The following is a 27,847-nucleotide window of genomic DNA, read 5'->3' on the forward strand; positions in this document are numbered from 1 at the left end:
AACTTCGGAGATTTAGTGGCATGTGTAAACTTTTAACGTTCCGCACTATTCCTCCCTTGTGCGATTTTCAGGGTTTTCGGGGGTTTTGCTAAGTTCGGCACTTTTGTGCACTTTTACCTTATGATGCCATTTTCGGGGTTTTGACCCACTTTGCAAACTTCTTTTACTTTTTCGCACTTCACCTCCATAATGCGAACTTCGGCGATTTGAAGAATTTTGCCAACTTCGGCATTTGGAAGCATTTTGCCAACTTCTTAACTCTTTCTAACTTATCCTCCAAATCGTGATTTTCGGCAAAAGGGAGGTTTTTGCAAACTTCAACCTTTTGCATTTTGTCCTCCAAATGCGAACTTCAGGGTTTTACAACATTTTGCAAGGTTTCTTCCCTTTTCGCACTTTACCCTCCAACTGGTGAAAATCGCTCTTTTCATCCATTTTGCAAACTTTCAAAACCTCATGTAATTTCCTCCTTAGTGCGAATTTCAGGATTTGGAGGAGTTTTGTCAGTTTCTATCATCCTACGCCTATCCCAGGCAATTTTATAAGTCTGAATGATCTCTTGGAATTTCAATGCTCAAAGGCTCAACTCACCTTGCGAATTCACAGGCTTCCGCTCACGACACCATCATCTCATGGACTGATTATGGGCACGCTCAAAAGGACGCAAGACACCCCGCTTGGAACCCAATAGGGCGAAGGCGAAAAGACCAAAAAAGGAAAGGGGACCCTGTCAGTGACAGGGAGCGTGTGCAACGCACAACAAATGGCGACTCTGCTAGAGAAATGCTCCTAGTCATTTCGGGGACGCAAGTCCGGATCAAACCCAGAATATCGGTTAACCACCACAACTCAGACGAAAGAAGGAGAAAAGGCCTTTCAAAACGAGATAATGTTGAGGGTCAAATCAAATCACACGAAAATCGGATTAACTAGTGTGTGCAAGTGGAGTTCATTGCAGCTTTCTTGCAGTCCTGCAGGGTTACTTCAGCCACTTCCTATTCCTGACAGGAAGTGGGAATGCGTGTCTATGGACTTTATTACGGGCCTGCCAAAAGCCCAAGGGAGAGACATCATCTATGTGGTGGTTGATCGGTTGACTAATTATGCACATTTTTTCCCAATCACAACTACTTATTCCGCTGGTCAGGTGGCTGATCTTTTCTTTCGTGAGGTATTTAGATTGCACGGTTTACCTTGGAGTATTGTTAGTGATAGGGATAGCAAGTTCATGGGTCACTTTTGGTAGGAGTTATTCAGACTTTGCGGGACAAAGCTCACTCGGAGTACTAGTTACCACCCCCAGATTGATGGACAAACAGAGATTGTCAACAAATGGGTGGAGGGATACCTGCGGAACTACATCTCAGGGCAGCAGAAGGCTTGGGTGAAGTGGTTACATTTGTGCAAGTATTGTTATAATTCCACTCACCACATGACTATTCAGATGACACCTTTCAGAGCTTTGTATGGATATGATGCTTCTAGTTTTCTGGATTTATTGATGAGCGATTGTAGAGTACCGAGTGTTGGGAATCTGCTACAGGAGAACCGGGATATTATGAGAGCACTTCGTGATAATATTCGAAAGGCTCAGAATCAGCAAAAGCAATATGCTGATCAAAGGAGGGTTGAGCGATCTTTTGAGATTGGGGATATGGTGTATTTGATGCTACAACCCTATAGACAGTCCTCTCTTATGAAGAAGGGCTCAAAGAAACTCAAGTCATGTTACTATGGTCCTTTCAAGATTTCCAGGCGAGTTGGCCAGGTGGCTTATGAGTTAGATTTACCGGTTGATAGTAAAGTTCATAATGTGTTCCATGTGTCATGCCTTAAGCAGGCATTGGGACAACAAATAGTTCGTTCTGCAGTTTTACCACCCCTAGATGATGGGGGGAAAGTTAGTGCTAGTACCTGAGTTCATTCTGGAGTTCAGAGAGCGTCATTTGCAGAGAAGTGTCATCAGGGAATTTTTGATTAAATGGAAGGATCTGCCAATAGAGGATGCCTACTTGGGAGTGTGATAGCATTTTACAGCATCCAACATTGAGTTTGCTTGAGGACAAGCAAATTTTGGGAGGGCGGACTGTAATGTCCCCATCCTAGTCAGGGACATTGGTTTGAGGAGTTAGCCTATTTTTGGACCCTTGTAGGCTAGCAGGGTATGGATCAGTAATGCAGTATCTTGAGGAGTGGTCTGTCTATTTGTTCTAGTTCAGTGTTGAATTCAGTTTTGGTATTCGTTTCATCAGTTTCTGACATTATATGAGGATTTCCTAATTTTTAGGGAAAAACTGCTAAAAATAGACATGGTCCTATTTTCATTGGCGTGGCGAACTGTGGCCCCAGCGTCTGACAGTTTCAGTTTCCAAGCAATGATGAGAGATATGAATTTTTAAGTGGTTCCACAGATAATTAATATTTTAATGAAATATTAATATAAAATCACAAAGTGCATCACTTAAATTTATTTGAGTGAAAAATCAATATCTCCTAAGCTAGGCGTTGCTTTTAGGGTTAAGTTGGGAACCCTAAAAGCAAGTTATGATTTTGAAATCCCTAATTGCCAAAAATCGTACTTTTTGGGTATTTAGGCAGCCAAGATGGAAATTAAACCTCATTCATTGATATTGAGCATTTGACATTTCTTCTGAGCACTTGTCGAAGGCAGCTAGGGTTTGGACCTGTTTTGGAGAGTGTGCATTCTTCAGAATTCAGTAGCTTTGAGATTGTGAAAGATCAATCGAATTGTTGCAGCTTGGTTGGCTTCATTCAAAAGTCAAATTGAATTAAACTGGGGCAGATTTGTTGTAGGTTTCCTATTATTTACTATTGGTGGTTAATTCTTTTGTGGTTTGGAGGCTTCTTTTTCCCAAACACACAGCTTGCTCATTTATTGGCACCATCTTCCACTGTTTGGGTGTCTTAGTATTAAATAAGAGCAGATCTGAATTGTTTCAGAATAAAAAATCAGAACTTTGTAAGTTGCTGATTGAATTCTTTTTAATTCAATAAATTGGCTAAGGACCTACGGGTATGCTTCTAAATTCTCCAGTTTATTGTTTCAGTTGATTAATTTCATGTATCATTTCAATATGTGTTGCAAATTAAAGAAACCCCCTTCTGCAACTTCTGTCTATTTTTGAAAGACCATCTTAATAATCAAAATTACAAAGAAGATCTACAAATTACAGCAGGTTGAAGAGTTGAACCAGCAAGGGTTCATCACACTCTTCTACCGTTGGTGGATGAGTTGTGGAATGCTTTCACAGCATATGACACCCTTCGTGATGTGATAAAAAATCATTTGACTTTCAATGAGTTCATGGAACAAAAGACGGGCGGATGAAGAGCTGATCATAGAGGACTAGCAGTTTAGAGTGACCTACAATAGGCTTTGGGCAAGGTTACACTTGCTCATTTTGATGGTAGTGACAAATGCACAACTAGAGCATGGGTTTAGAAGTTGGACAATTACCTGGCTCTTAGACCTATGGTTGAGGATGAGGCAATTAAGTTTGCCACTCTACACTTGGATGGCGTTGCACATGAGTGGTGGTACCATAGCCTTATTACCTTGGGTCATAGATCTATCACTACATGTGATGAGTTTACTAATAAACTCATTGAGAGTTTTGATGAGTTGAACTTTAGGATTTGGCGCAATTGAAACAATATTGTTCAGTGGAGGCTTACATAGCAGAATTTCAGATACTTTCAATTATGGTTTTTGTGTTTACAGAGATGAGATTGATAGTCTTGTTTAGTGAGGCACTCATGGAGCCAATCAGGGGTGGATTAAGGCATTTGATTCTCCATCCTTGCATGAAGCTATTAAGAAGGAAAGGAGTTTGGAGGTGTCTGCCTCTAAGTTTAAGTTTCAGTCCAAGTGTTTCCCTAACAAGAAAGATATGAAACATTTTTTCAAAGGACTCCAATCAGCCAAAGAAATCAGTTAGAAGACTTGACAGTGAGGCACTTATAACCTAAGGAAAATAAATTTATGTTTCACATGCAATGAACCTTGGGCCCTAAGACATAAGTGTGCCACTAAAGGGAAGGTGAACCAAATAGAGTACCATTCAGCTGAAGAATCAGCAGTAGAAAAATCAGACCAGCAATCTGATTTGGATGAAAAAGAGGAAGAAGGGGTTGAGAAGGAAGAGGAAAGTGAAGGAGCACTTATTGAACTCCATAGCTTTCAGGAGAATGAATCTCTTCGCATTGAAGGAGTATTAGGAGGCCAGCAATTGGTGGCATTGATAAATACAATTGTTGCTCATAATTTCATAGATGAGGGATTTGTAGCTTGTAGAGGACTTAAGATAGAGGATGTAGATGGTTTTAGGGTGATGGTTGCAGAAGGGTTTACTATTACATGCACCAGGATGATTCCTCAGATGAGTCAATAGTTGGGAAACTACAAAGTCAAGGATGACTTCTATGTGGTGAGCATTTGTGACATGGATGCACATTGGCTACGTTGCCTTGGAGAGATTACATTCAATTTTCAGACCATGGAGCTGAAATTCAAATCACAGGGTAAGAATGAGGTGTTGAGGGAAATATCTAATGAAGGGCCATGGGTAGTTTCTTTCAAACGCATGGAAAGACTCTTTAGACATGATCAAGTAGAGTGGGCAGCACAGTGTGTGGTTATGCCCATGGTTATAAAAGAGGAGAAGAGATCATGATATTCAGGCTTTTCTATCCAACCAAAGCAAGGTTTTTAGTAGCATTCGTCTAGGTAGGCCTCTTGATAGGGGCATTGAGCATGTGATCGAGTTGGAGGAAGGGGCCAAACTTGTTATTACCACCCCATACAAACATTCTAAGAGGCATAAGGATGAGATTGAGAAGGCAATTAAGGAGCTTTTAGAGATGGGGCATATTAGATAGAGTTAGAGTCCGTTTGTCTCTTCAGTTGTGTTGTTGAAGAACGTGCAACCATGCCTATGTGCATAGATTATAGGGCAATGAACAGGTACCCCATCCCATGGATAGATGAGTTCATTGATGAGCTGCATGGAGCAGCCTATTTTTCCAACATAGACTTCCTCCCTATGGTTACAAAAGAGGAGAAGAGATCATACCATCCCTATATTCAGGCTTTTCTATCCAACCAAAGCAAGGTTTTTAGTAGCATTCGTCTAGGTAGGCCTCTTGATAGGGGCATTGAGCATGTGATCGAGTTGGAGGAAGGGGCCAAACTTGTTATTACCACCCCATACAAACATTCTAAGAGGCATAAGGATGAGATTGAGAAGGCAATTAAGGAGCTTTTAGAGATGGGGCATATTAGATAGAGTTAGAGTCCGTTTGTCTCTTCAGTTGTGTTGTTGAAGAACGTGCAACCATGCCTATGTGCATAGATTATAGGGCAATGAACAGGTACCCCATCCCATGGATAGATGAGTTCATTGATGAGCTACATGGAGCAGCCTATTTTTCCAACATAGACTTTAGATTTGGATACCATCAGATTTGGGTCACGGGAGAGGACATAGAGAAAACCACATCCAGATGTCACTTTGGCCACTTTGAGTTTCTTGTCATGCCTTTCGGTTTTGATCAATGCACTTGCTACCTTGTAGTCTTGCATGAACATGATTTTTAGTAAGCAATTATGCAAGCTTGTGTTGCTTTTATTTGACGACATACTCATTTTCAGCAAGTGATGGGAAGAACACTTGAGGCATTTGGATGAGGTTTTGGGCATCTTTGAGAGTGAGTCATTATTTGCTAAGGAGTCAAAATGTGAGTTTGGTATGATAGAGTTATTGTATCTTGGGCACATAATCAGCTCTAAGAAAGTTAGTGTAGGACTTGAGAAAATCTAAGTTATACTTGATTGGCCTCCACCACTAAGCTTACATAGTTCAAGGGGTTTTTTAGGCTATGTGGTTTCTACAAGAGGTTTGTCAAAGGGTTCTCACAGTTGGCTGCACCACTCACAGATTTGACTAAAAAGGGAGCCTTCGCTTGGTTTGGCTTAGCGTAGAAATCTTTTTATCACTTCAAGCATTTGATGAGCACATGTCCTGTTTTAGCCATTCTAGATTTCTCTAAGCCATTTGAGCTTGAATGTGATGCTTCAGGAGAAGGTATTGGGGTTGTCGTCATGCAAAACAAACACCCAATTGCATACGAGAGGAAGAAGTTGAGAGGAGGTGAGATGAGCTACTCCATCTATGATAAGGAGATGTTAGCAATTATGGATGCATTGGTAGGCTCATGTCTAACCTAGGTAAAGAACAATGGACTGTGGTAAAGAGGGTCTTCAATTATCTTTGCGACACTTTAGATTCATCTATTCACTATAGTGGGAGACCTATGAGCAAGATGGTGGATTTTTAGCATTTTGTTGATATAGATTGGGCAACTGATATTGATTGAAGCCGCAGGAGGTCCACAAGTGGCGACATCTTCACTTTGTTTGGGTGGGCTATTGATTGGATGAGCAAGAGGCAATTAGTGGTTGCTCTTTCAACTACAAAGGCTGAATATAGGCTATAGAGATTATGCACAAATGTTAGTTTCATTTAGAGATCATCTGAGTATTATTTATGATAGTCAAGTGTCATATGTTTAGTTACAAGAATCCTACATTCCATGCTAGGTCCAAACACATAGATGTTCATTATCACTTTGTTTGTGATGTGGTAGATGATAAGGTGTTAGAAAAAGTTGATGCCTTGGACAATTTTACAATTTCTCTTACCAAGCCAATTAGCTTAGAAAAGTTTGTTTTGAATAAGAAAGATAAGGGCATTTTTGTCTGTAGGAATTTAGCTCATGTTTGAGCATGGTTGTGTTGTGACGTATTCACACATCGCCCCATTGCAAATGGGGACCCCTGCTTTTTGCTTTCTAGGGTTTGTTTTTTAGGTCTTTTAGGGTTTTGTCTGTTAGCCTTTAACTTTCGAGTGTCGCCAGGGGGATCACCTGGATAGCAGGTTCTGCTTGAGTTAGGTCAAGTTGGTGAGTGATGAAGTCTGGAATGTCGTGATCCTGAAATTTGGCTAAGTCTGGAATGTCCTGATCCTGAAATTTGACTGTCTGGAAAACTGAAGAATCCTCCAAAAACTAGATTTTGCAATATAGCTCCTGGAGGTCTGAAACCACTCTCAAACATCCTGAAAGTATATATGGAATATAACTTAAAGTATAAAAATGTCAACTTGCATCTGGATTGATCATGGTCCTAACGAATTACCCCAGTTGATCATTTTGAGTGAAAATTTGCCTGAATATGAGGGATGCATGGTGAGAGTTTGCCTTTTTGTATTTAAGGATGAATTTGCCCGACTGAGAACCATCACGTTTGCCATGCTCCTGTTGCACAACCTGAGAAATCATGTGAAGTCATGTATATATTTTGCTTCTTTGAGTCGTGTTGAGTCTGGGAGTCTTGTATATAGGTTTGGAGTAGGTTTTCTTTTCGCGTCTTTAGGTGGAGGTCTTTTGAGCCTTGTTCTTAATTCGCCTTGAGTCATTTGACTCATGATCTAGTGTGGCTCAGGTAGTTTAGTTGTTTGCTTTCTTTAGTTTGCTTTTGGTGTGCGCTTTAGCTTAGTTTGCCTTGGGTCAGTCCGTCGGTCATTTGCTTTAGTTTAGGTGTCTTGAGTAGGAGCCTCCATTCGTGAGAAGGGCGTCTGTGTTGTTGCTCGCACATTGGCAATATCCTGGATCTTATGTTAGACTCATTTCTTAGATATCTATTCATGAAGTGTTCAGAATCCGAGGTTGTTCCTCTCCAGCTTTATCATCTGATCAGGACCTGTATTTGACTTGGAAGGGAATCATTTTTTGTATCTTGATGCCGACATCTGTTGATTACTATATCTTCACACATTAATAGACTCCGAGTCATTATGGTTTTCAGGCAAAGCTGTGATTGGTGAAAAATCTAAAATCTGACTTCAGTGCCACCGCAATCCTCAAACCCTAGTAAGCTTCACTGCTTACAAGCCAAAGGAATTGACGGAATGAAAAAGCAATATCAAAAAGAAAAGTGAGAAAATGAAAAAAAAAATGATGATGAAATGAAATATCAAAATTGGCTAAGGGGAATATACGGATAACTCCATCGGGGCTATAGATGCTTGGCTGGCAATGGAGCAATGTTCGTGAGCTTGCGGCGATAACCTCGTCGGGACTATGGACATCTGATTGGCAGCGAGGCTCTATCCAAGATGCTTTTGAGGTTCAGATAAACTACGTAGCCAATCACAGGGGAACCTGAAGGTCATAATTGTCTTGTCGAGAGGAATGAATACACTTGCACACACTTGGGTAATCAAAGAATAAGTGTCTGGATCTGGTTAGGGATTCTTCTTCTTCTTTGAGTACATTTTCTAATCTCTTGATGAGCTAGGTTGAATTTTTTGGAGCTTCTAAGTGTTGATTGAGTCTTTATCTCTGAAATGTTCAGGAACATTTATTCAAGGTGGCGCTAGATGTTGTGACGTATTCACACATCACCCCATTGCAAATGGGGACCCCTTCTTTTTGCTTTCTAGGGTTTGTTTTTTAGGTCTTTTAGGGTTTTGTCTGTTAGCCTTTAACTTTCGAGTGTCGCCAGGGGGATCACCTGGATAGCAGGTTCTACTTGAGTTAGGTCAAGTTGGTGAGTGATGAAGTCTGGAATGTCCTGATCTTGAAATTTGGCTAAGTCTGGAATGTCCTGATCCTGAAATTTGACTAAGTCTGGAAAACTGAAGAATCCTCCAAAAACTAGATTTTGCAATATAGCTCCTGGAGGTCTGAAACCACTCTCAAACATCCTGAAAGTATATATGGAATATAACTTAAAGTATAAGAATGTCACTTATACTTAAATGTTATATTCCATAAAATGATCCTGATGGAGAGTCTAAAAATGTCAAATTTCGCTCCTGACCCTTCCAGAGGGTCCAAAGTGAATTTCGCTCCTGACCCTTCCAAAGGGTCCAGAGCGAAAATCAACCTAGGATTCATTTCTTGCCTTATTTGACCAAATTTTGATTTGCAAGGCATTTTGAAGGGAAAAGTGGACATGTTTGGACTTTGGAAATGTTTGAAAACCTTGAAAAATGATGGATTCTAGCCAGGAAGAGGAATTTCGCTCTTAACCCGTCCAAAGGGTCCAGAGCGAAATTCATTATAAACTTCATTTGCCACCTTGTTTGAGCTTGAAACCTTGTTCCTAACTTGGAAAACCATCTAATTTTGCCTTGTGAAGTGGTTTGAAACTTGAACACTAAACAATTTGGCCTAGAATGAAGATTTCTCTCCTGACCCTTCCAGAGGGTCCAGAGCGAAAATCTTATTTGAGCTTATTTTTCACTAATTTTGGCCAAATTGTGATATGCAGGGTCTCTTGGAGTGAAGATTGGACATCATTCAAAGATTTGGAAGCATGCAAAATGATGAATTTTGGACAAGGAAGGCAATTTCGCTCCTGACCCTTCCAAAGGGTCCTAAGCGAAATTTTGAATAGCTCTCATCTTGCAATGAAAAAAGTCAAGTTTTGGACATAGATGAAACAAAGACAACTCCTTTTTGCCTCTTGAGGAAGTTTCAACTTGAAAAAATGAAGGATTTTGGTCAAAATAGTGAAAATCGCTCCTGACCCTTCCAGAGGGCCCAGAGCGAATTTTCTCAAAAACCCCTTTTTGCTATCAAACTTGGCTAAACCAAGTGAGGGATAAGATGAAACATGGAAGGAATTGCCCCTGAGAATATGTTAAGGTTGGAAGAAATTATCAAAAAGTGAAAGAATTGAGCCCAATTGTGAATTTCGCTCTTGACCCTTCCAGAGGGTCGAGAGCGAAATTCCTTAAAATCACCTTTTTCTTACAAGGTCAAAGCAATTTTTTGGTTTTTTATGGCGTGAAGGAATGTGAGGAAGCATGTTTTGTCCTTTGAAGATAATTTGGATGGTCAAGAAGAAGCAACCTAGCCTAGAAAAGGAAATTCGCTCCTGACCCTTCCAGAGGGTCCAGGGCGAAAATCCTAAAACCTATCTTTTCCTCCAAAGTTTGAGCGAAGCTAAGCTTAGGCATGGGTTTGAAACGACATTTGGATTGCCTTAGAGTGGAAATGGATTGCCATGAATGCAAGTTTTGAAGCCAAGGAAGAAATTCGCTCCCGACCCTTCCAAAGGGTCTAGGGCGAAATTTCCAAGTTCTCCCCTTTTCTTGCAAAATTAAGACAAGATCTTGCTATTCATGATTTGGATGGGAGAGAGGCATGATGTTCTTTGCCTTAGAGGTGATTTCAAGTTAATACCATGAAGAAATATGCCTAAAACTCAAAATTCGCTCCTAACCCTTCCAAAGGGTCTAGGGCGAAAATTTGAAAAACCCCTATTTTACCTTGCAGGAACCGGCCAAACTTGGGTGGAGTGAATAAGGGAGAACATTGCCTAGCTAAGAGTGAAAGATTCAACAAAAGTTGATAAATGAGTAAGCCTAAGGAGGAAAAATCGCTCCTGACCCTTCTAGAGGGTCCAGGGCGAAAAAACCTAAATCCACCTTTTTCCTCCTAATTTGAATGAAACTAAGCCTGGAATTCAGTGAAAGAACCTATTTGGAATGCCTTGAAGAGGTTTTGAACTTTAGAAAATGAAAATTTTGAGCCCAATTATGAATTTCGCTCCTGACCCAGGGCGAAATTCCCTAAAATGCAATTTTTTCCTTCAAGTTTTGATGAGCTAACCCAATGATGGAAGGAAATGGACTCTGGAGATCGCCTTGAAGGAGTTCAATGATCAAGCTAAGCTGAATTTTGACCTAAATTGAAAAAATCGCTCCTGACCCTTCCAGAGGGTCCAGGGTGAAATCTTGAAGAAACTTCACTAAGCCTCAGTCAAACCTTGATATTCCCAAATTTCGCCAAATTTGCCAAATTTAAGACATTTGGGAGGATAAATTAAATTCGCATTTATTAAGGCATTAGCAATTTAATAAATTAATTTTTAGGCCTCGAAATAATAAAAAATCCACCTTGGAGGCATTAAAATTAATTTTGAAAATGAAAAAATTAAGTTGAGCGCTCAATATTTGTTATTTGCATTTATTTGCCAAGTCGGCCATCCTTCAAAAAGGGGTTTTATTTCATTTTATTTCCTTTTTGTCAAGTCGGCCTCAACAAGAATTAGGGTGAGCGCCCTATATAAGGGAGGTGTATTGTGGACAAATGCAAATCATTCATTCATCCCTTCTAAGTGCAAAATTGAGGAGCAATTTGAGGAGCGAAATCCAGCAGAATGGAGGCGAAATTTTGCTAAGTGTTGGAGGCTAAAGAAGGAGAAGCTCTTATGGAGGCTAATGGAGGCCTAATTCATCCAAAGGAAGACCACAATTCAACCCTTGTCCAGCAAAATCCGGTCTTCTTTCATCATTTTCCAAGGTTTTATAGTTAGGCTTTCAAAGGGGAAGGTATGAAGAATCAATTTTTGAAGTTTCTATTCAAGACTTATTTTGACTTCATAGCAATCTTTTAAAGTCTAAGTCTTGAAAAATCTAATTTCCATTCATAATTAATTTGAGAAATTATAATTCTTGATTTATCATGTCATTTTCAAATTAATGTTTTGAATTATTCCCTTGAAAGGTCTTAGATCCTATGCTTTAAGGTTTGATGCTCAAAGACTAACTTTAATCTTTTGTGTAGGCATCAAATGGCGGCCCTGGAGTCGGAGGATCAATTACTTGGCGGACCCTCATCAAAGAAGATGAAGCCAGGACAAGGACGACCTCCTCTAGTCCAGCATCAACAAGGACAACCTTCTCCATCTATCTTCCAGTCCAGGATTTGAAGGAAAGCATCACCAAATTGAGCATCAACCAAGTGTTAGACAAGGTGGCATCCTAGTCATCACTCCTCCAGTCGGGTTGATCCACCTCAGCATGTCCAGATTCAATGTACCTGACTCATGGGAGATGGCACAAACTTCGATGTACCTACCCCAGCTATCCATTGGTCGAATATTCTAGAGAAGACATGTGTCCAATTAATACAATTATTTCATTGGTCAAAATTGAGTTTGTTGTAACAAACCCTAATTAGGGTTTTCATTATAGAATCTTGGCCATTGATCTCAAATTGATCTTAGCCATTGAATTGTATTAAGGGCACTATATAAGCCCTGGCTCTTCATTTGTAAAGGCAAATAGAAGGTAGTTAGTGAATAGTGGAAAAATAGTGGGTAAATAGTTAGTGAATAGTCAGTTAATAGTATAGCAATTAGAGTAGAGTAGAGAGAGAAGGCAAAGATTGTTGCCAAGATGTTGTAAAAGACTTGTAAAACTTCATTGAAGAAATGGTGAAATCTATGGGTCGATTCAACAATTTGCATGGTCTCTATACTTCTCAGTTTTGATTTCATGTTATTAGATGAGTGGAAGAAATGTGTTTGATTGATGGTGAAATACGTATATCCATACTACTAGCAGTTTGTTGACTGCAGACTTGCCTTGTGTAGTCAATTGGAATCATTCAGCTTAAGCTTAACTTCAATTGTCGCTTCTTCATTGATATGCATCAGCCTGATGGTGTCTATGCCTGTAGTGATGATCTGAGCATCATAAAGCTTTCCTTCGAAGATCGCACTAACCTTGTGGAGATGGTCCTGGGATGTCAAAACAAGACTTAGTTAGAATTTCATCAAAGATCATTCATTGCTCCTACATTCTTAGTATCAGAATTAGATCCTTTCCTCGCCCTCGTCCTTTTTCCTTTTTTTCCAAATCTAAGCCGGTAAAATCTTGTGATTCCAGCAAATCAGACGTCTAGGTCGTCAAGTTAAAGTCCCCTTGTGATCCCAGCAAATCACATCATACCACAAAGTGCTTATCCACACGTAGAGATCCTACAGCAAAGAACCTTGAAGTCATCCCGATTGATCCTTTTCGCGACATCTTCAGCATTCGGAGACTTTATTCAAGAGAGGATAAGGTACCTTTAGGTATTTTATTCTGTGTTTGGTCGTGTATAAAATACACATCAACAGGTTGGAACCCCTTATAAGATGTATACAAGAAGTGGGAGATTGTTGGGATAGATGTTGTACACCATGCATAACTCACAATTAATGTTAGTGATTAAGTGTGAGACACCATGCATAGTTAGATCAGTTATTCTCCTATGTAATTATTGTATTTAATTAAGGGGACTCATAATAAAGGGGTTGCAAGAAGACAAAATGAGACCACCTCAAGATAGAATATGAAGAGTCACAAAGTTGCAAGAGTTTAAGTTGGGATAATTTCTTTTAGCTATTTTTATTACTATCTACTTGTGAGTTATTATTATCGGTCCCTGTTTTGGAATCCTTTTTTTGACTACTGTGATACAAACTTTGGTTTCAAACTTAGTATAACAGAGATTTTGAAACTGACAATCTGACACATCATTGGAGGCAGATTTCATGTTGTCTCTTTTAGGATGCATTGAAAGTTTAACAGCATTCTCATGATATGTGATTAATGTGCACTAGCTTCATTAGTACCTAACCTAGAATCATGTTTCTAATGTTACTTTATGTGCTATCTTTTTTTGTTTTGTGCAGGAGAGGCCATTGTGAATTTATAGGTTATCAACCAAAAAACAAATCTTCCACTGAACGTCAACAAAATTCTTTGCATTCTCCCCAAGTTGAGAATCAGCGTTCAGCAAATATTGTTCCAAGAGGGTCAATTTCGCGGAATTTTGTTTCGCATGTTCAGCACGTTTCCAACCAACCCACCAATCATAGTAAAATAGCAGGATCTATTGTGGCAGGTCCCATTGACCACAATAAGAATCCATGTCAAGAAACAAATACAGCTTTTTGTGGAAAGTATCATGTGCCCCAGCAAGGAGAGACACACAGATCAGAGCGAGAATTGAATACAGTATCTCATGCAACAACTAGCTCTGTTCTCCTTGATGAAAAGCCAGATCCAAAATTACTATCTGCTATTGTGGTTGCAGGACATCATACACAACCTAACGGTTTGGAACATGTTAGTAGCATTTTTGTTTCTGATTGTAGTCGTTTTTTAAATTATGGATAAAGAGTTATATGCATGTCAATGAGAAGAAAAAATCTGTTTATGATCAAAGACCTACTAATACAAATTGTTACTGTCTGAAAAGAGACCACGGAGTAGTGAAGGAACTTTTCTGTCTGGAACACTGGAAGGGCAGGTATATTCATTTTTTAATTATGATTATGATTAAGGTCAGACAATATAATCTTTGTTTTCTATGCATTAACCACTAATGAGGATCAACTATTTTGCAAGAAATACAATTTATATTACAGAGCTCTGACATTTGTAAGCGTTTGTGATATGCTCGTAATACATATATTGTATGGAAGTCACCTATTTTTATGTTATAATCAGTTATATATCTGAGATTGCAAAGACTGATGCCTTCATTTTTTTTAATTATTGACAGATAGCTGTAGCATGGAGTAAATTAAAGACATCCAAGGACGGACAGGACAAGAAATCACAAGCAAATTCAGTTTCTTTGCCTAGCAAATTTGTTGAGAAATTGACTGAAAGCAATTTGCAATTATTAATGAGGTTGAATACAATTTATTTTCATGCTTTTTAATGAAATGTGATTTTTCCTTTGAAATTAAATGGCTATAGCATTAATTTTAATCATAAGAAATAATTATATAGAGAGCCTTTAAAGGAAAATTGCTATCTAGTGTCATGCCAGAAGTGCATAAAAACATAAAATTCAGCCTGAGTACATCCACAAAGAGACCAAGAAAATTGTCAAAAGTTTTCCCAAACCAAAAGATAATCCTAAACTCCGGCTCCAATTTATTACAGTTCAACAGTCAGAGCCTCCCTAAATTTATGCAGCTCAAATATGTAGTAGAAACCCAACAACAAGATAGATAAATTATCAAACCAATCTCCCACCCTCAGAAAGTTATCCTTAAGCCCTTTAAATTCAAACATGCTTTTTCCGAGTTTGACTTCTCATTTAATATATAATGTGATCTTTCATGGAACATATGATGCAATCATTACAATCTTGTGGATGTCAGATAACTTACTGACTCTCCATATTATGTAAATGAGATCTTACAGTAGAACAAAAGTACATGTGACACCTGGCTTACCTATTTCAATTATTATGTTGAAAGGTTGAAAGATCCCATTGCTGGAATTATTGTGATTGATGTTAAAACGATTGTTGGCAAGCATATTGTCAAGGGAGACTGTTAGATGTTGTCATTGATGTCAAAGGAGTATGGACAAGATTGTTAGAATATTGTTGTCATTGATGTTAAATAGAAAATCATTTGTTCAAGAAGAAAGTCGATGATTGAAGTTATGGCCAAAGGCCACTAGTCGATTATATGTTCAAAAAGGCATAGATAAATATTAACCAAGTTTTGACATTTATGCAAGACAAAGTTTATGCCTAATGCTGGCCAACTTCCTTTGAAGTCTCCTCACATTTGTAAAGGCAAATACTGACCGACTTCCTTAATGATTATGAAGACAACTCATATGTATAATTGGGCAGTCGTGAATATATTTTGAGTGTGTGCAGCAATCAATGAAGATTAGGAGCCATCAATAATGCAGAGATTATGATTAATAAAATGCAACAATGTAAAGGCAGAAGTCAATCATAAACAGAAGTGATTATATCATAGAAAGCAGAAATGATATCATGACTTAGCATTGATTATCCTATAATGAAAAGCGGTGATATTTAGGAAATTATAGTAATTTCATAAGGCAATGTTTCATAAGGAATTGCTAAAGGCAGCGATTCATGTTATATGAAAAAGTTTTTAAAAGGTTTCAGTTTAGTTTAGAAAAGGCAGCGATTGAAATAAGAATTAAGGTAAGGTTCTTAACAAATGGTCATGACCTTATAAAAGGTTGTCTATTCTAAGGGATGCCTCCCTTCATGAGAAGGCACAAGGAGGATATAAAGGTAAAGAGAAGTTGGAGAGAAAGCAAGGTTGAAGAAGTGAGAGATGTGTGTGGAGAATTGATTGATATATCTTACAACCACAAGGATATTTGAAAAAAAGGAAATGAGAGAAGAAAGATAAAATAAGAAGAGGTGTGGAAGACAGAGGAAATCAGTCATACACTAGCAGATTTATAAGGCAGATGTGAGCAGATTTAAAAGGTATATGTGAGTAGATTTATAAAGCAAATTTATAAGGCATATGTGAACAGATTTATAAAACATATATGAGCATATTTATTAAGCATATGTGAGCAGATTGGGAAGAGAGTCATATGAATATTTTTCTTTGAAGGAGCAATTTCAAGAAGGAAAATTATTTTGGAGGTTGGTGCCTAGTGCAGAAGAGATTGGTGTCTCTTACTGAGTTGGTGCTTAGTCGTGGGGATTGGTGTATACGAATTGAGGGGATTGGTGTCTCCTGTGGGTTGGTGCCTACAAAGTTTGTAAGACAAGTTTATATGAGCAATATTTTGCTGTGGCTATCTCCTATAAGGGTTTCCACGTAAATCTTGTGTTGTGTAATTGTTGCATTTTATGTGAATGATATTGTGCAATTGATGTTGTTATGGTTGTTGAAATTTGAAAAAGTAAAAGATTATATTTTACCAATTCACCCTCCCCACCCCCTTGTGTCTTCATCCCATAGGATTGCAGCAAGCAGATTCCCTATATTGATTCGTCAAATGTCCATAATAATATATGAATAAGGTGATAAAGGCTACTTTTTCCATAAGCATCTCTGTATTTTTCAAAACACTTGAGGTACTGTTAATTGAGTTGGAAACACTCTTTGTTTTCAAAATGGCAGAGAACCATACAATGTTTTGCACTTGATCCCTGTAATGTGCATGCCTAAGAGGAAGTCCCATTCTAAACTAGCTGTCTAGGGTTTATCTATGTTAATTAAGAATCGTGATAGATTGTTGGAATTGTCTAATCAAGTTGAGAGTCTTCATTACTACTTGTACTTTGCTTATTTTCTTATTGTTAGGGACAAATGCCATATCTTGTTTGAAAATGATGGGGTTCACAATAGGAGCTATCCTATTAATGACAACCATGGCAATGACTTTATATTTCACATTGCATAGTGATACTAGTCTCTAATTTTTGAGTTCTTTATTTCCTTTATTTGTAATCAAAGACATAACAAGGGGATTAATGGCTGAAGCATGATTGCTTATGAGCTGAATGTCTTCTATGAATTATCTCAGAAGGGAGCTCATCTATCCCAATAAAATGATAAAATTGAAGAGGTAGGGCCATATGATCTTCGGATCTTTTCATCTTCAGATTCTATGATTGCTTTCTGGACTTCTTAAGAGTCAGTGGTCTTTTAAAAGAAGATCGAGTTTGTCAACAGCATTGTTGTGTACTGGATGAGTTTTAGAGAAGGGAAGAGGAGCTGCATATTTATGTTGAGCGAGTATCCCTGTAAAATCCATCGATCATTATAAAAATTATCTTTTCTCAATAAAAAATATTGTTGGGCAAGAAGTGTAATTATGGGATCAATGGCACTTTGCTTTTTAATGCCAGGAAAATTAAGAATTTTCAGATTTGTTTTGTCCCAAGCAATTTAATCTCTAGCTTTCTGTTTCATTTCTTCATATTCACTAACTTTGTCAGCTCAGTGATAACATGATTGCCTCTACTGAATTCCAGCAAGCCATGCATCCTCTGTCGCTTTGTAATAAGAAATTCCTTAAGACTCTATACAGTGAAGCCTTCTTTGCTGAAATTTTTTTATTCTTATTTGTAATAATCTTTGCAACGTGAAGGGTTGCTGTAGAAGAATCTGAGCTAAAGTGTCATCCAATGAAAGGTGCCGACTAGGAGATGGCTCAATTCTGATTTGTTTTGTTTCAAAATCAATCTTGGACCAGCGTATTGTAGCTTGGAGTTTTTGAGGAAGTTTTGAGTTTTAATGCGTTTTTGGATGATAGAATGAATAATGCAATTTGGAATTCAAGACAAGATCGAATTACAACTACTGAAACTAAATTTCAGAATATCTGATTTATTATCAGCAATTAATAAATGCAAAGAATTGAAGAATTTCAACACTAACATGCCAAATTGGCCTACCAGGGGTCCAACGCCTTGCCTGGAGGGCTTCTTTATTGACTTTATTGAAGAGAAATGCTGCTATAGGAGCTTCCAAAGTGTTCTAACAGCTCCAAAGGGTTTTATTCTTCAAAACAATAATTATCAAAAACAATTGAATGGATGAATAGCTGACTTGGAGCTTATTCTAAAATCTTGCCAGGAGAGATCACCAAAATTGCTTCCTTCTCCCCTCTAATTTGCTTATATCATTCGAATATGCTGAGGTTTCACCAAATAGATCACCAATATGCCTTAGTTACCTCCTAACAATGATTTCACAAGCAAGAGCTGCTCCAAAAACCTTCTTATTTATTTATTTGCAATCCCAAGCTTTCAAAGATGGTACGGCTGACCTAGGAGAGGTACGACTGGCTTAAATGTGCATTAAACTTGCTGAGAAATATGTCCAAACTGCTCAGATCTGATTGACATTGCTAACCCTGAAATCTGATTCAAAAATCCACATGATTTGACCCTTGAGTGGCCTGAAAACTGATTTTTCCTAAGTGCTGAAGAAAGATTAATGGCTGGGGTATCGTCCAGCCTACCTAAAATTGAAAGTTTCTGTCTCGAATTTGGCCTCCACACTGCTGTACTTGCTATGGCAGAATATTGCAGAGAAGAATGAATAATTTCCAAATCACATAATGCCGAATTTGCACGTACAACCTTCTTTAAGCCTCCAATCCCTAATTCGACCTCATTTGGCATCTTCTAAAGATTCTAATGGAATCTTTTCTCCTTTCAATAATTCGACCAGCATGAGGGGTCAACATAACATTAAAGTGTGGCCACCTTTTAATTAAAAACTCACCTAGGAAGTTGTGCCAAGGGGCTACTTATAAAGACTTATTAAAATATCTTTTAAGTTAACTTTTTCTAATTTTAGAAAAAGTGTCTATTATAACTTTATAATATAAAGTTACATTATTAAGTTCACCAAAGCAAGAAAATAACTACGTATGGGTCCCCTTTGGCTAACCAATCATCTCCAAACACTGAACTTCACCTGTAGAGATGGATGAGAGGCGAATCTATGCATCTGGATAGCAACTAGAGATGTGGGGACATTACAATCCTCCCTTCCCAAGATTGCTTGTCCTCAAGGAACTGAAGAGATGGATGTTGTAAAATAGCTTCTCCTTCCCAAGTGGCATCCTCTATGGGCAAATCCTTCCATCTAACCAAGTATTCCTGGATCACTCTATTCCGTAAATTCCTCTCACGCTGATCTTATAGTATATGACATCATCCACGACCGTGTATCTATCATCTTGAATGATCCCATCCATGACTTCACAAGCATGCTGATTTTTGGAATATTCTACCAAAAGTTGAGATTTCCAATCAGCTGAAACCTCACTCAATGAACAAAGGGCAGCAATAGATGGCCTCCTAGATAATGCATCAGCAGCAACATTCTTTTTCCCCTGGACATATTCAATGTCAAAGTCATATGCTTGGATCTTACTGACCCACTTTTCTTACCTCTCATTGAGATCCTTTTGTTCTAAAAAGTACTTAACGCTGTTATGATCAGTTTTAACTATAAATTTCCTTCCAACTGTAAAATTCCCTAACTAGGATTTGATAGCAATCAGTTTTATAACCTGGACATAGCAGAAGATTGTTTGTGCAGCACAACCAATGGTGGGAATAACATCTTATACAATATCTCTTTATTTGAAGTCTTCCTGATTTGCATTGATTCTAAATCTATTTTAGTAATCACTGATAAATATAACAAACTAGAGCAGTCATTGCAAACATGGATATCAATTTATTCCTTCAAAGAATAGGGTTGAGAATTGTTGTCATAGTGCACCTGGTTGGGTAGTGATATCTGTTGATTAAACTTCACGTTGATTCATCAAAATGTACAATGCCTGTATAGTGTTGGGTCTGAAACTCTGCATTTTCACCGTTTGCAACACCACGATGCCCTTCCTGTAATAACCATTTCCTCAACACTGCGATGATGACAAATTCGCCTTCCTTAATAATAGTCGGCTCCACCCTTTTTGCAGTAAGGCAATCCTCCCGCGTTACAACCCGATATCGGGTTACCACGACACACTGTGACGTCTTATGCAGTGGCAATGATTACGATTTTCAGAGGTGCTGACGATAGGATAAGTGATGCCTTGTTTTATCTCCCGCGATTCCGCTGTTCAATATGCATGCCATGGCAAACCTGGAATCACCGATGACTTCGATAGGGTATGTGACATCGGGTTTCACCTCTCGCGATTCTGCTATTCAATATACACGCCCGTGGCAAACCTGGAATCCCCGATGAATTTCACTTTGTTCAAGCAATTCGATTCTTCTCCAAAATCGTGAGACCAATAGGTTAGTCAGAGATTGACGAAAGGCAAGATAGCTCTATGTGTTAACACACACAAGATTCAAATATTTCTTCCACGCATACCTTCCATCTCTGACGCCCATTCTTTTATTTACACAAAGTTGGTTATAATTCCCGTAATAGTTAAGAACTTTTTACGGTGTTAAAGAAGATACTTTATTAGAATGCCTTTTAACAATAAAACATGTAATATTAATTATTTATATTAATGAATGGAAGGTTAATATAAAATAATTAATATTGTTTAACTTTTGACAATCATTTATTTAGCGGACATTACAGTCGCCCCTGCCCAAATGTTGCTTGCCCACAAGCAACTGTAACTCCGGATGTTGAAGAACCTGCTCATTTTCCCAAGTAGCATCATCTAATGGTAAATTCAGCCATTTAATGAGATATTCCTTGATTGTCCTATTCCACAAATGCCTGTCGCGAGTCTCCAAAATCACTTCAGGTATCATTGCTAATTTTCCTTCCTCATCCAGTGGTGGTAGAGTTTCTAACACTTTCACTTGTTGACCCAAAGCTCTTTTGAGACACAATACGTGGAACACATTATGTATTCTGCTTTCGGCCGATAGCTCTAATTCATATGCCACTGCACCAACCTTTCGAATTACCTGGTATGGCCCATAAAACCGAGGCTTCAATTTCTCAGCCCCGCTATGCTTGAGAGATGACTGCCTATAGGGTTGAAATTTGAGATACACCAAATCTCCTATGTCAAAGTGGCGCTCAACACGCTTTTTATCGACATACACTTTCTGTTGATTTTGTGCACAATGCAAATTTTCCTTAAGTGCTTTCATTATATCTTGGTATTCCTGAAGTATATCACGAGATTTGGGTACATTACTTTGATCGAAAGCAAGATCAATAAAAGATAGTGCATCATACCCATATAATGCTTTGAAAGGAGTCATATCGATAGATATATGATGTGTAGTATTATAGCAGTATTCACCGAAATATAACCAACGGACCCATGCTTTCTGATGTCCAGACACATAATTACGAAGGTATCCTTCAATCCACTTATTTACTATTTTTGTCTGTCCATCGGTTTGTGGATGATAATTCGTGCTGTGATTTAACTTGGTACCTGTTAATCTGAAAAGTTCCCCCCAAAATATACTCAAAAATCTGCTATCTCGATCACTGATTATATTTTTGGGTAAACCATGTAAACGGAACACCTCTCAGAAGAATAGTTTTGCGAGTTGAACAGCTGAGAATTCTGTAGTGATAGATAGGAAATGTGCAAATTTAGTTAATCTATCAACCACAACAAAAATGCAATCTTTACCTTGAGATCGTGGTAGGCCTGCAATGAAATCCATAGATATACTTTCCCATTTCTGTTCTGGTATCAGCAATGGCTGCAATAGACCCGCAGGATAAGTATGCTCTGCTTTATTTTGTTGACACGTGATGTATTCTTTGACATAACGAAGGACATCATTCTTTAGTCCTTTCCAGGTGAATCTTTCTCTATCTGTCGGTAAGTTTTGAAGTAGCTGGGATGCCCTGCTAATGGAACATCATGCACTGATTGGAGGATTTTCTCTTTCAACTTCGATCCTGGAATCAAATAAATCCTGTCTTTGTAATAGATAACATCATTTACAACCTTATATTTATCATCTTGTGTATTACCATCTAGCAAATCACAGGCAAAAGAATCCATAGAATATTCCACCAGCAATAAAGATTTCCAATCAGCTGTTACTACACACAATGCATTTATTTCAGGTCTTCTAGGTAGTGCATTTGCAACAACATTGTTTTTACCTTTCACATATTTAATTTCGAAATCATAAGCTTGGATCTTGCTGATCCATTTTTGTTGCCTGTCATTCAAGTCTTTCTGTCCCAAGAAATATCTCAAACTATTATGGTCAGTTTTGACTACAAATTTGCCACCAACCAAATACTGTCTAAATTTGCCAATGTGTGCATGATTGCCAACATTTCTTTGTCATAAATAGAATACAATCTCTCTAGATTATTAAGTTTCCTTCTTTCATATGCTATAGGATGTTTATTTTGCATTAAGACGGCTCCTATTCCTTCACCAGATGCATCACATTCTAAGACAAAAGGCTGATTAAAATCTGGAAGCGCAAGTACAGGACAAGAACTCATTACCTCTTTCAGTTTCTCAAAAACTTGTTGTGCTTCCTCCGTTCAACGGAATGCCCCCTTTTTAGTAAGATCTGTCAGTGGTGCCCCGAGTTGTGAAAAGCCTCTGACAAATCTTCTATAATAACTACATAATCCAAAGAATCCTCGTAAATCTGTAAGATTCCGTGGCGGTGGCCAATCCAAAATGGCTCTTATTTTTTCCTGATGAACTTGTAGACCTGTAGCACTGATCATATGCCCTAAATACAAAATTTTTGTCATTCCAAATTCACATTTAGAGGCCTTTGCATAAAGTGATTGAGATTCCATAATACCAAGAACAATATCAATATGTCTCAAGTGATCTTCCCAAGTTTTGCTGTAAATTAATATATCATCAAAGAAAACTAGCAGATATTTCCTCAATTGTTTGTTAAAAGTATGATTCATGCAAGATTGAAATGTTGCCGGAGCATTTGTTAACCCGAACGACATAACCAGGAATTCATAATGACAACGGAAAGCAGTTTTATGGATATCTTGATCTCTTAACTTAATTTGATGATACCTTGACCTCAAATCAATTTTAGAAAAATAAACAGCACCATGTAATTCATCTAACAACTCATCAATTTGAGGAATTGGATACCTGTTTTTTATTGTCTTTTTGTTAAGAGTACGGTAATCTATACACATGCGAAGAGTCCCATCCTTCTTTTTGACCAGTACTACTGATGATGCAAAAGGACTAGAACTGGGCCTGATATACCCCATATCCAACAATTCCTTAATTGCCTTTTCTATTTCATCTCTGAATGTTTTAGGATGTCTGTAAGGTGTTGTGATAACGGGTTTGGCACCTTCTTCTAACTCAATGGTATGTTCAAATCCTCAGTCAGGCAGAACTCCTGGAGGTATATCACTGAAAACTAGATTATGTGAATCTAATACTTTCAACAAATCATCTTGATAATGTCTAGATTCAAATCCTATTACCTTGTTGGAAATTAAACATTGTGACGACCATGCCACATCTCCATGCCGGAAAATAGCCTCCATTCTTTTAGCACTGACGATCCTGGGACCACCATTAGACATACCCCAGAGCACTACTTTCTTATCATCAATCTTAAAAGAAATTCCAATCTTTTAAAACTTTGAGTGTATTCATCCAATGTTTCCATCCATTGAATGCCCAAAGCAATATTAGTATCAGCCAAATCAATCACATAAAATTCATCAGTAATAGTATAGTTGCCAAGAGTAATACTCAATTTAGGAACTTTATGAGTACTGGACAAATTAGTTCCACCTGCTACTCTAACATCAAACCCTTTATGTTTTTCAGTTTGTAATCCGCGTTTTCCCACAAGGGTTGTATCTATAAAATTATGAGTAGAACCACTATCAAGCATAACAACCACACGCTGCCCATTCAAAACTCCTCTAACTCTGAAAATATTATAATGAGGTGTTCCTATCATAGATGCTATTACCCCTTCCCCATGTTTAGTTCCTATCCCCGATTTTGTGTTCTATGGTACAGTTTCTATATTAGGATCAACATTCTCTTCATCGTCACTATCTGACATAACCTCAATGTAATGAATTTTTCCCTTTTCCAAACATCTATGTCCTGGCTGCCATGACTCTCTACAGCTGAAACATAGTTTTTTCCTTCTGAGTTCTTCCCTCTTTTCTTTATCTAACTTGTTTTTAGGGAAATTATCTTTATTGAAAGATTGTTTGTTAGTTTCAGTTTTAGATGGTGGGGCTTTATTAAAAACTTTCCCTTTTGAAGATGGTTCCAATTCTCTTGCTCTTTTAATAGCTGTTTGTAAAGTAGGAGGGTTCAAGGACTTAACCCAACCTTTGAGCGAATCAAACAATCCATCTATGAATATCACAATTTTGTGTCTTTCTAAAATTTCAGTTACTAAAATTGCCATTTTTTCAAATTCAGAAATGTATTGTTCAACAGTTCTAGATTGCTTAAGCTGAGTTAAATCTTTAAGATGAAGTTCAGGATTTTTAGAGTCAAATCTATCAATAAGTTTCTCAGTGAATTCAACATATGTAACAATCTGATTATGACCCAAGGTTACTTGCCCATGGTGCCACCATTCATGTGCTACACCATCAAGATGTAATGCTGCATATTTGATTGCTTCATCTTCCAACATAGGATTTAATTGGAAGTAGGTGTCAAGTTTCTGCACCCAAGCTCTAGCTGTTGTTTTCCCTGACCCATCAAAATAAGGGATAGACATTTTACCTATTTTCCTCTGTATTCACTGTTATTCCCTCGCTGTCCTCTTGGCCTATGTTTCATTCTAACATCCAAGTACTCTCTAAATGTCATTGTTGACCTAAAATCATCCCCTGATAATAACCAATCTTGGTGTATCTCATCCTATAATTCTCTAACTGTTGGTTCGTTTTTTGGTTGCACATTCCTAACAGTGAAAGTTGGCATAAAAGGTCTGGCTGTTTCTGTTCTTTTCAGCTGATTATTATTGATAGAATGCTCTTCTCTACCCCCATTGTTTGCTCCAACATTTTGGTGTTGATTATTTCCAGTATTTTGATGCTGATTAATAAATTGAGTCATTAAATTGGTCATTCTGTTGACATTGTCCTGCATATCTTGTTGACTTCTAATTAAGGTTGTTATGAGATCCCTATTATTTTTTGGTTCCCCCATGCTGTTTGTTTCAAAAATAATTTCTTCGTCAATTTCAGTATGGCTATCCTCAATTTCAAACTGAATAGAAGAGCTACTGTGTGCTAAAGGAGAGTTTTGATATCTGTTTTGTCGGACCCTAGTATTCTGGAAATTATAATTTCCCTGGTGCATACTCCACTGTGCATAGATTTACATGAATTTCCAACTCTAAAACACCCTACAGGTTGGCGAGAATTCTATGGTCTAAGACCACTGTAAAATTCCCTAACTAGGATTTGATAGCAATCAGTTTTATAACCAGGACATAGCAGAAGATTGTTTGTGCAGCACAGCCAATGGTGGGAATAACATCTTATGCAGTATCTCTTTATTTGAAGTCTTCCTGATTTGCATTGATTCTAAATCTATTTTAGTAATCACTGATAAATATAACAAACTAGAGCAGTCATTGCAAACATGGATATCAATTTATCCCTTCAAAGAACAGGGGTGAAAATTGTTGTCATAATGCACCTGGTTGGGTAGTGATATCCGTTGATTAAACTTCACGTTGATTCATCAAAATGTACAATGCCTGTATAGTGTCGGGTTTGAAACTCTGCATTTTCTCCATTTGCAACACCACGATGCCCTTCCTGCAATAACCATTTCCTCCACACTGCAATGATGACAAATTCGCCTTCCTTAATAATAGTCGGCTCCACCCTTTTTGCAGTAAGGCAATCCTCCTGCGTTACAACCCGATATCGGGTTACCATGACACACTGTGACGTCTTATGCAGTGGCAATGACTACAATTTTTCAGAGGTGCTGACGATAGGATAAGTGACGCCTTGTTTTATCTCCCACGATTCCACTGTTCAATACGCACGTTGTGGCAAACCTGGAATCACTGATGACTTCGATAGGGTATGTGACGTCGGGTTTAACCTCCTGCGATTCTGCTATTCAATATGCACACCCATGGCGAACCTGGAATCCCCGATGAATTTCACTTTGTTCAAGCAATTCGATTCTTCTCTAGAATTGTGACACCAATAGGTCAATCGGAGACTGACGAAAGGCAAGATAGCTCTGTGTGTTAACACACGCAAGATTTCTTCCATGCATACCTTCCATCTCTGATGCCCATTCTTTTATTTACACAAAGTTGGTTATAATTCCCTTAATAGTTAAGAACTATTTACGATGTTAAAGAAGATACTCTATGAGAATGCCTTTTAACAATAAAACATGTAATATTAATTATTTATATTAATGAATGGAAGGTTAATATAAAATAATTAATATTGTTTAACTTTTGACAATCATTTATTTAGGGGACATTACACCAACCAAGTACTATTTGAATTTTGTGAGTGCATGCATGATAGCCAACATTTCTTTATCATATGTAGAGTATAATTTTTTATTGTCTTTTAGTTTCCTACTCTCATATGCAATAGGATGATGATTTTGCGTGAGTACTGCACCCACACCCTCTCCTGAAGCATCACATTCAAGCACAAAAGGTTGGGTGAAATCAGGAAGTGCTAACACAGGACAAGTGCTCATCACCTGTTTAAGCCTATCAAACACCCCCTGTGCCTCCTGAGTCCATTTGAAAGCCCCCTTCCTGGTGAGATCTGTCAAAGGTGCTGCAAGCTGAGAATAACCTCTAACAAAGCTCCTGTAATAAGCACATAGCCCAAGAAAACCACGCAACTCTGAAATGTTCCTGGGAGGTGGCCAGTTAAGAATGGCTTGGATCTTTTCTTGATGAACTTTGACTCCATCCACACCTATCACATGACCCAAGTATAAAATCTCTGTGAGCCCAAATTCACATTTGGACATTTTAGCATACAAAGAATGTGATTCCATAATGCTCAACACCTCATCTAAGTGCCTCAAATGTTCCTCCCATGATCTGTTGTAAATCAAGATATCATCAAAGAATACTAAAACAAATTTACACAGATGCTTATTGAATATGTGGTCCATGCATGACTGAAATGTAGCTGGGGCATTAGTGAGACCAAAAGGCATCATTAAGAACTCATAGTGACCGTAATGGCACTTGAAAGTTGTTTTGTGAATGTCTGACTCTCGCACCTTAATCTGATGATACCCCGATCGAAGATCAATCTTCGAAAAATAAACTGCACCATGAAGCTCATCCAATAGCTCATCAATGCGTGGAATGGAATACTAGTTCTTAATGGTTTTCTTGTTGAGTGCACGATAGTCAATACACATGCGAAGGGTCCCATCTTTCTTCTTCACCAGCACTACGGAAGAAGCAAATGGACTAGAACTCGGTCTAATAAAACTCATATCCAGTAGTTCTCTGATGGTCTTCTCTATCTTGTCTTTATAGGCCTTAGGATGGCAGTACAGAATGGTCATGACTGGCTTTGCGCCCTCTTCTAACTCTATCGCATGCTCAAAACCTCTATCAGGCGGTACGCCAAGTGGTATATCACCAAACACCACCCCATGCTTATCTAAAATCTGCTGAATATCTATATGATAAGTTTTGCCATCCTGAGATGAAGGTACCTTAGATGAATTAAAGCATTGAGTAGCCTAGA

The 27,847-nt window shown here is 38.1% G+C and overlaps 1 protein-coding gene across 3 annotated transcripts in view; it reads left to right on the forward strand.

Moving 5' to 3' along the window:
- The window catches only part of LOC131051361 (protein MICRORCHIDIA 2), a 219,274-nt gene that overhangs the window by 181,238 nt on the left and 10,189 nt on the right, over positions 1–27,847 (forward strand). For all 3 annotated transcript variants that reach the window (XM_057985847.2, XM_057985846.2, XM_057985845.2), the window contains exons 16-18: positions 13,556–13,991; positions 14,125–14,175; positions 14,431–14,561. In XM_057985847.2, coding sequence (XP_057841830.1) covers positions 13,556–13,991; positions 14,125–14,175; positions 14,431–14,561 — 618 coding nt within the window. The remainder of the gene's footprint in view (positions 1–13,555; positions 13,992–14,124; positions 14,176–14,430; positions 14,562–27,847) is intronic.

Source organism: Cryptomeria japonica, chromosome 11, assembly GCF_030272615.1.
Source record: "Cryptomeria japonica chromosome 11, Sugi_1.0, whole genome shotgun sequence".
Classification (NCBI taxonomy): domain Eukaryota; kingdom Viridiplantae; phylum Streptophyta; class Pinopsida; order Cupressales; family Cupressaceae; genus Cryptomeria; species Cryptomeria japonica.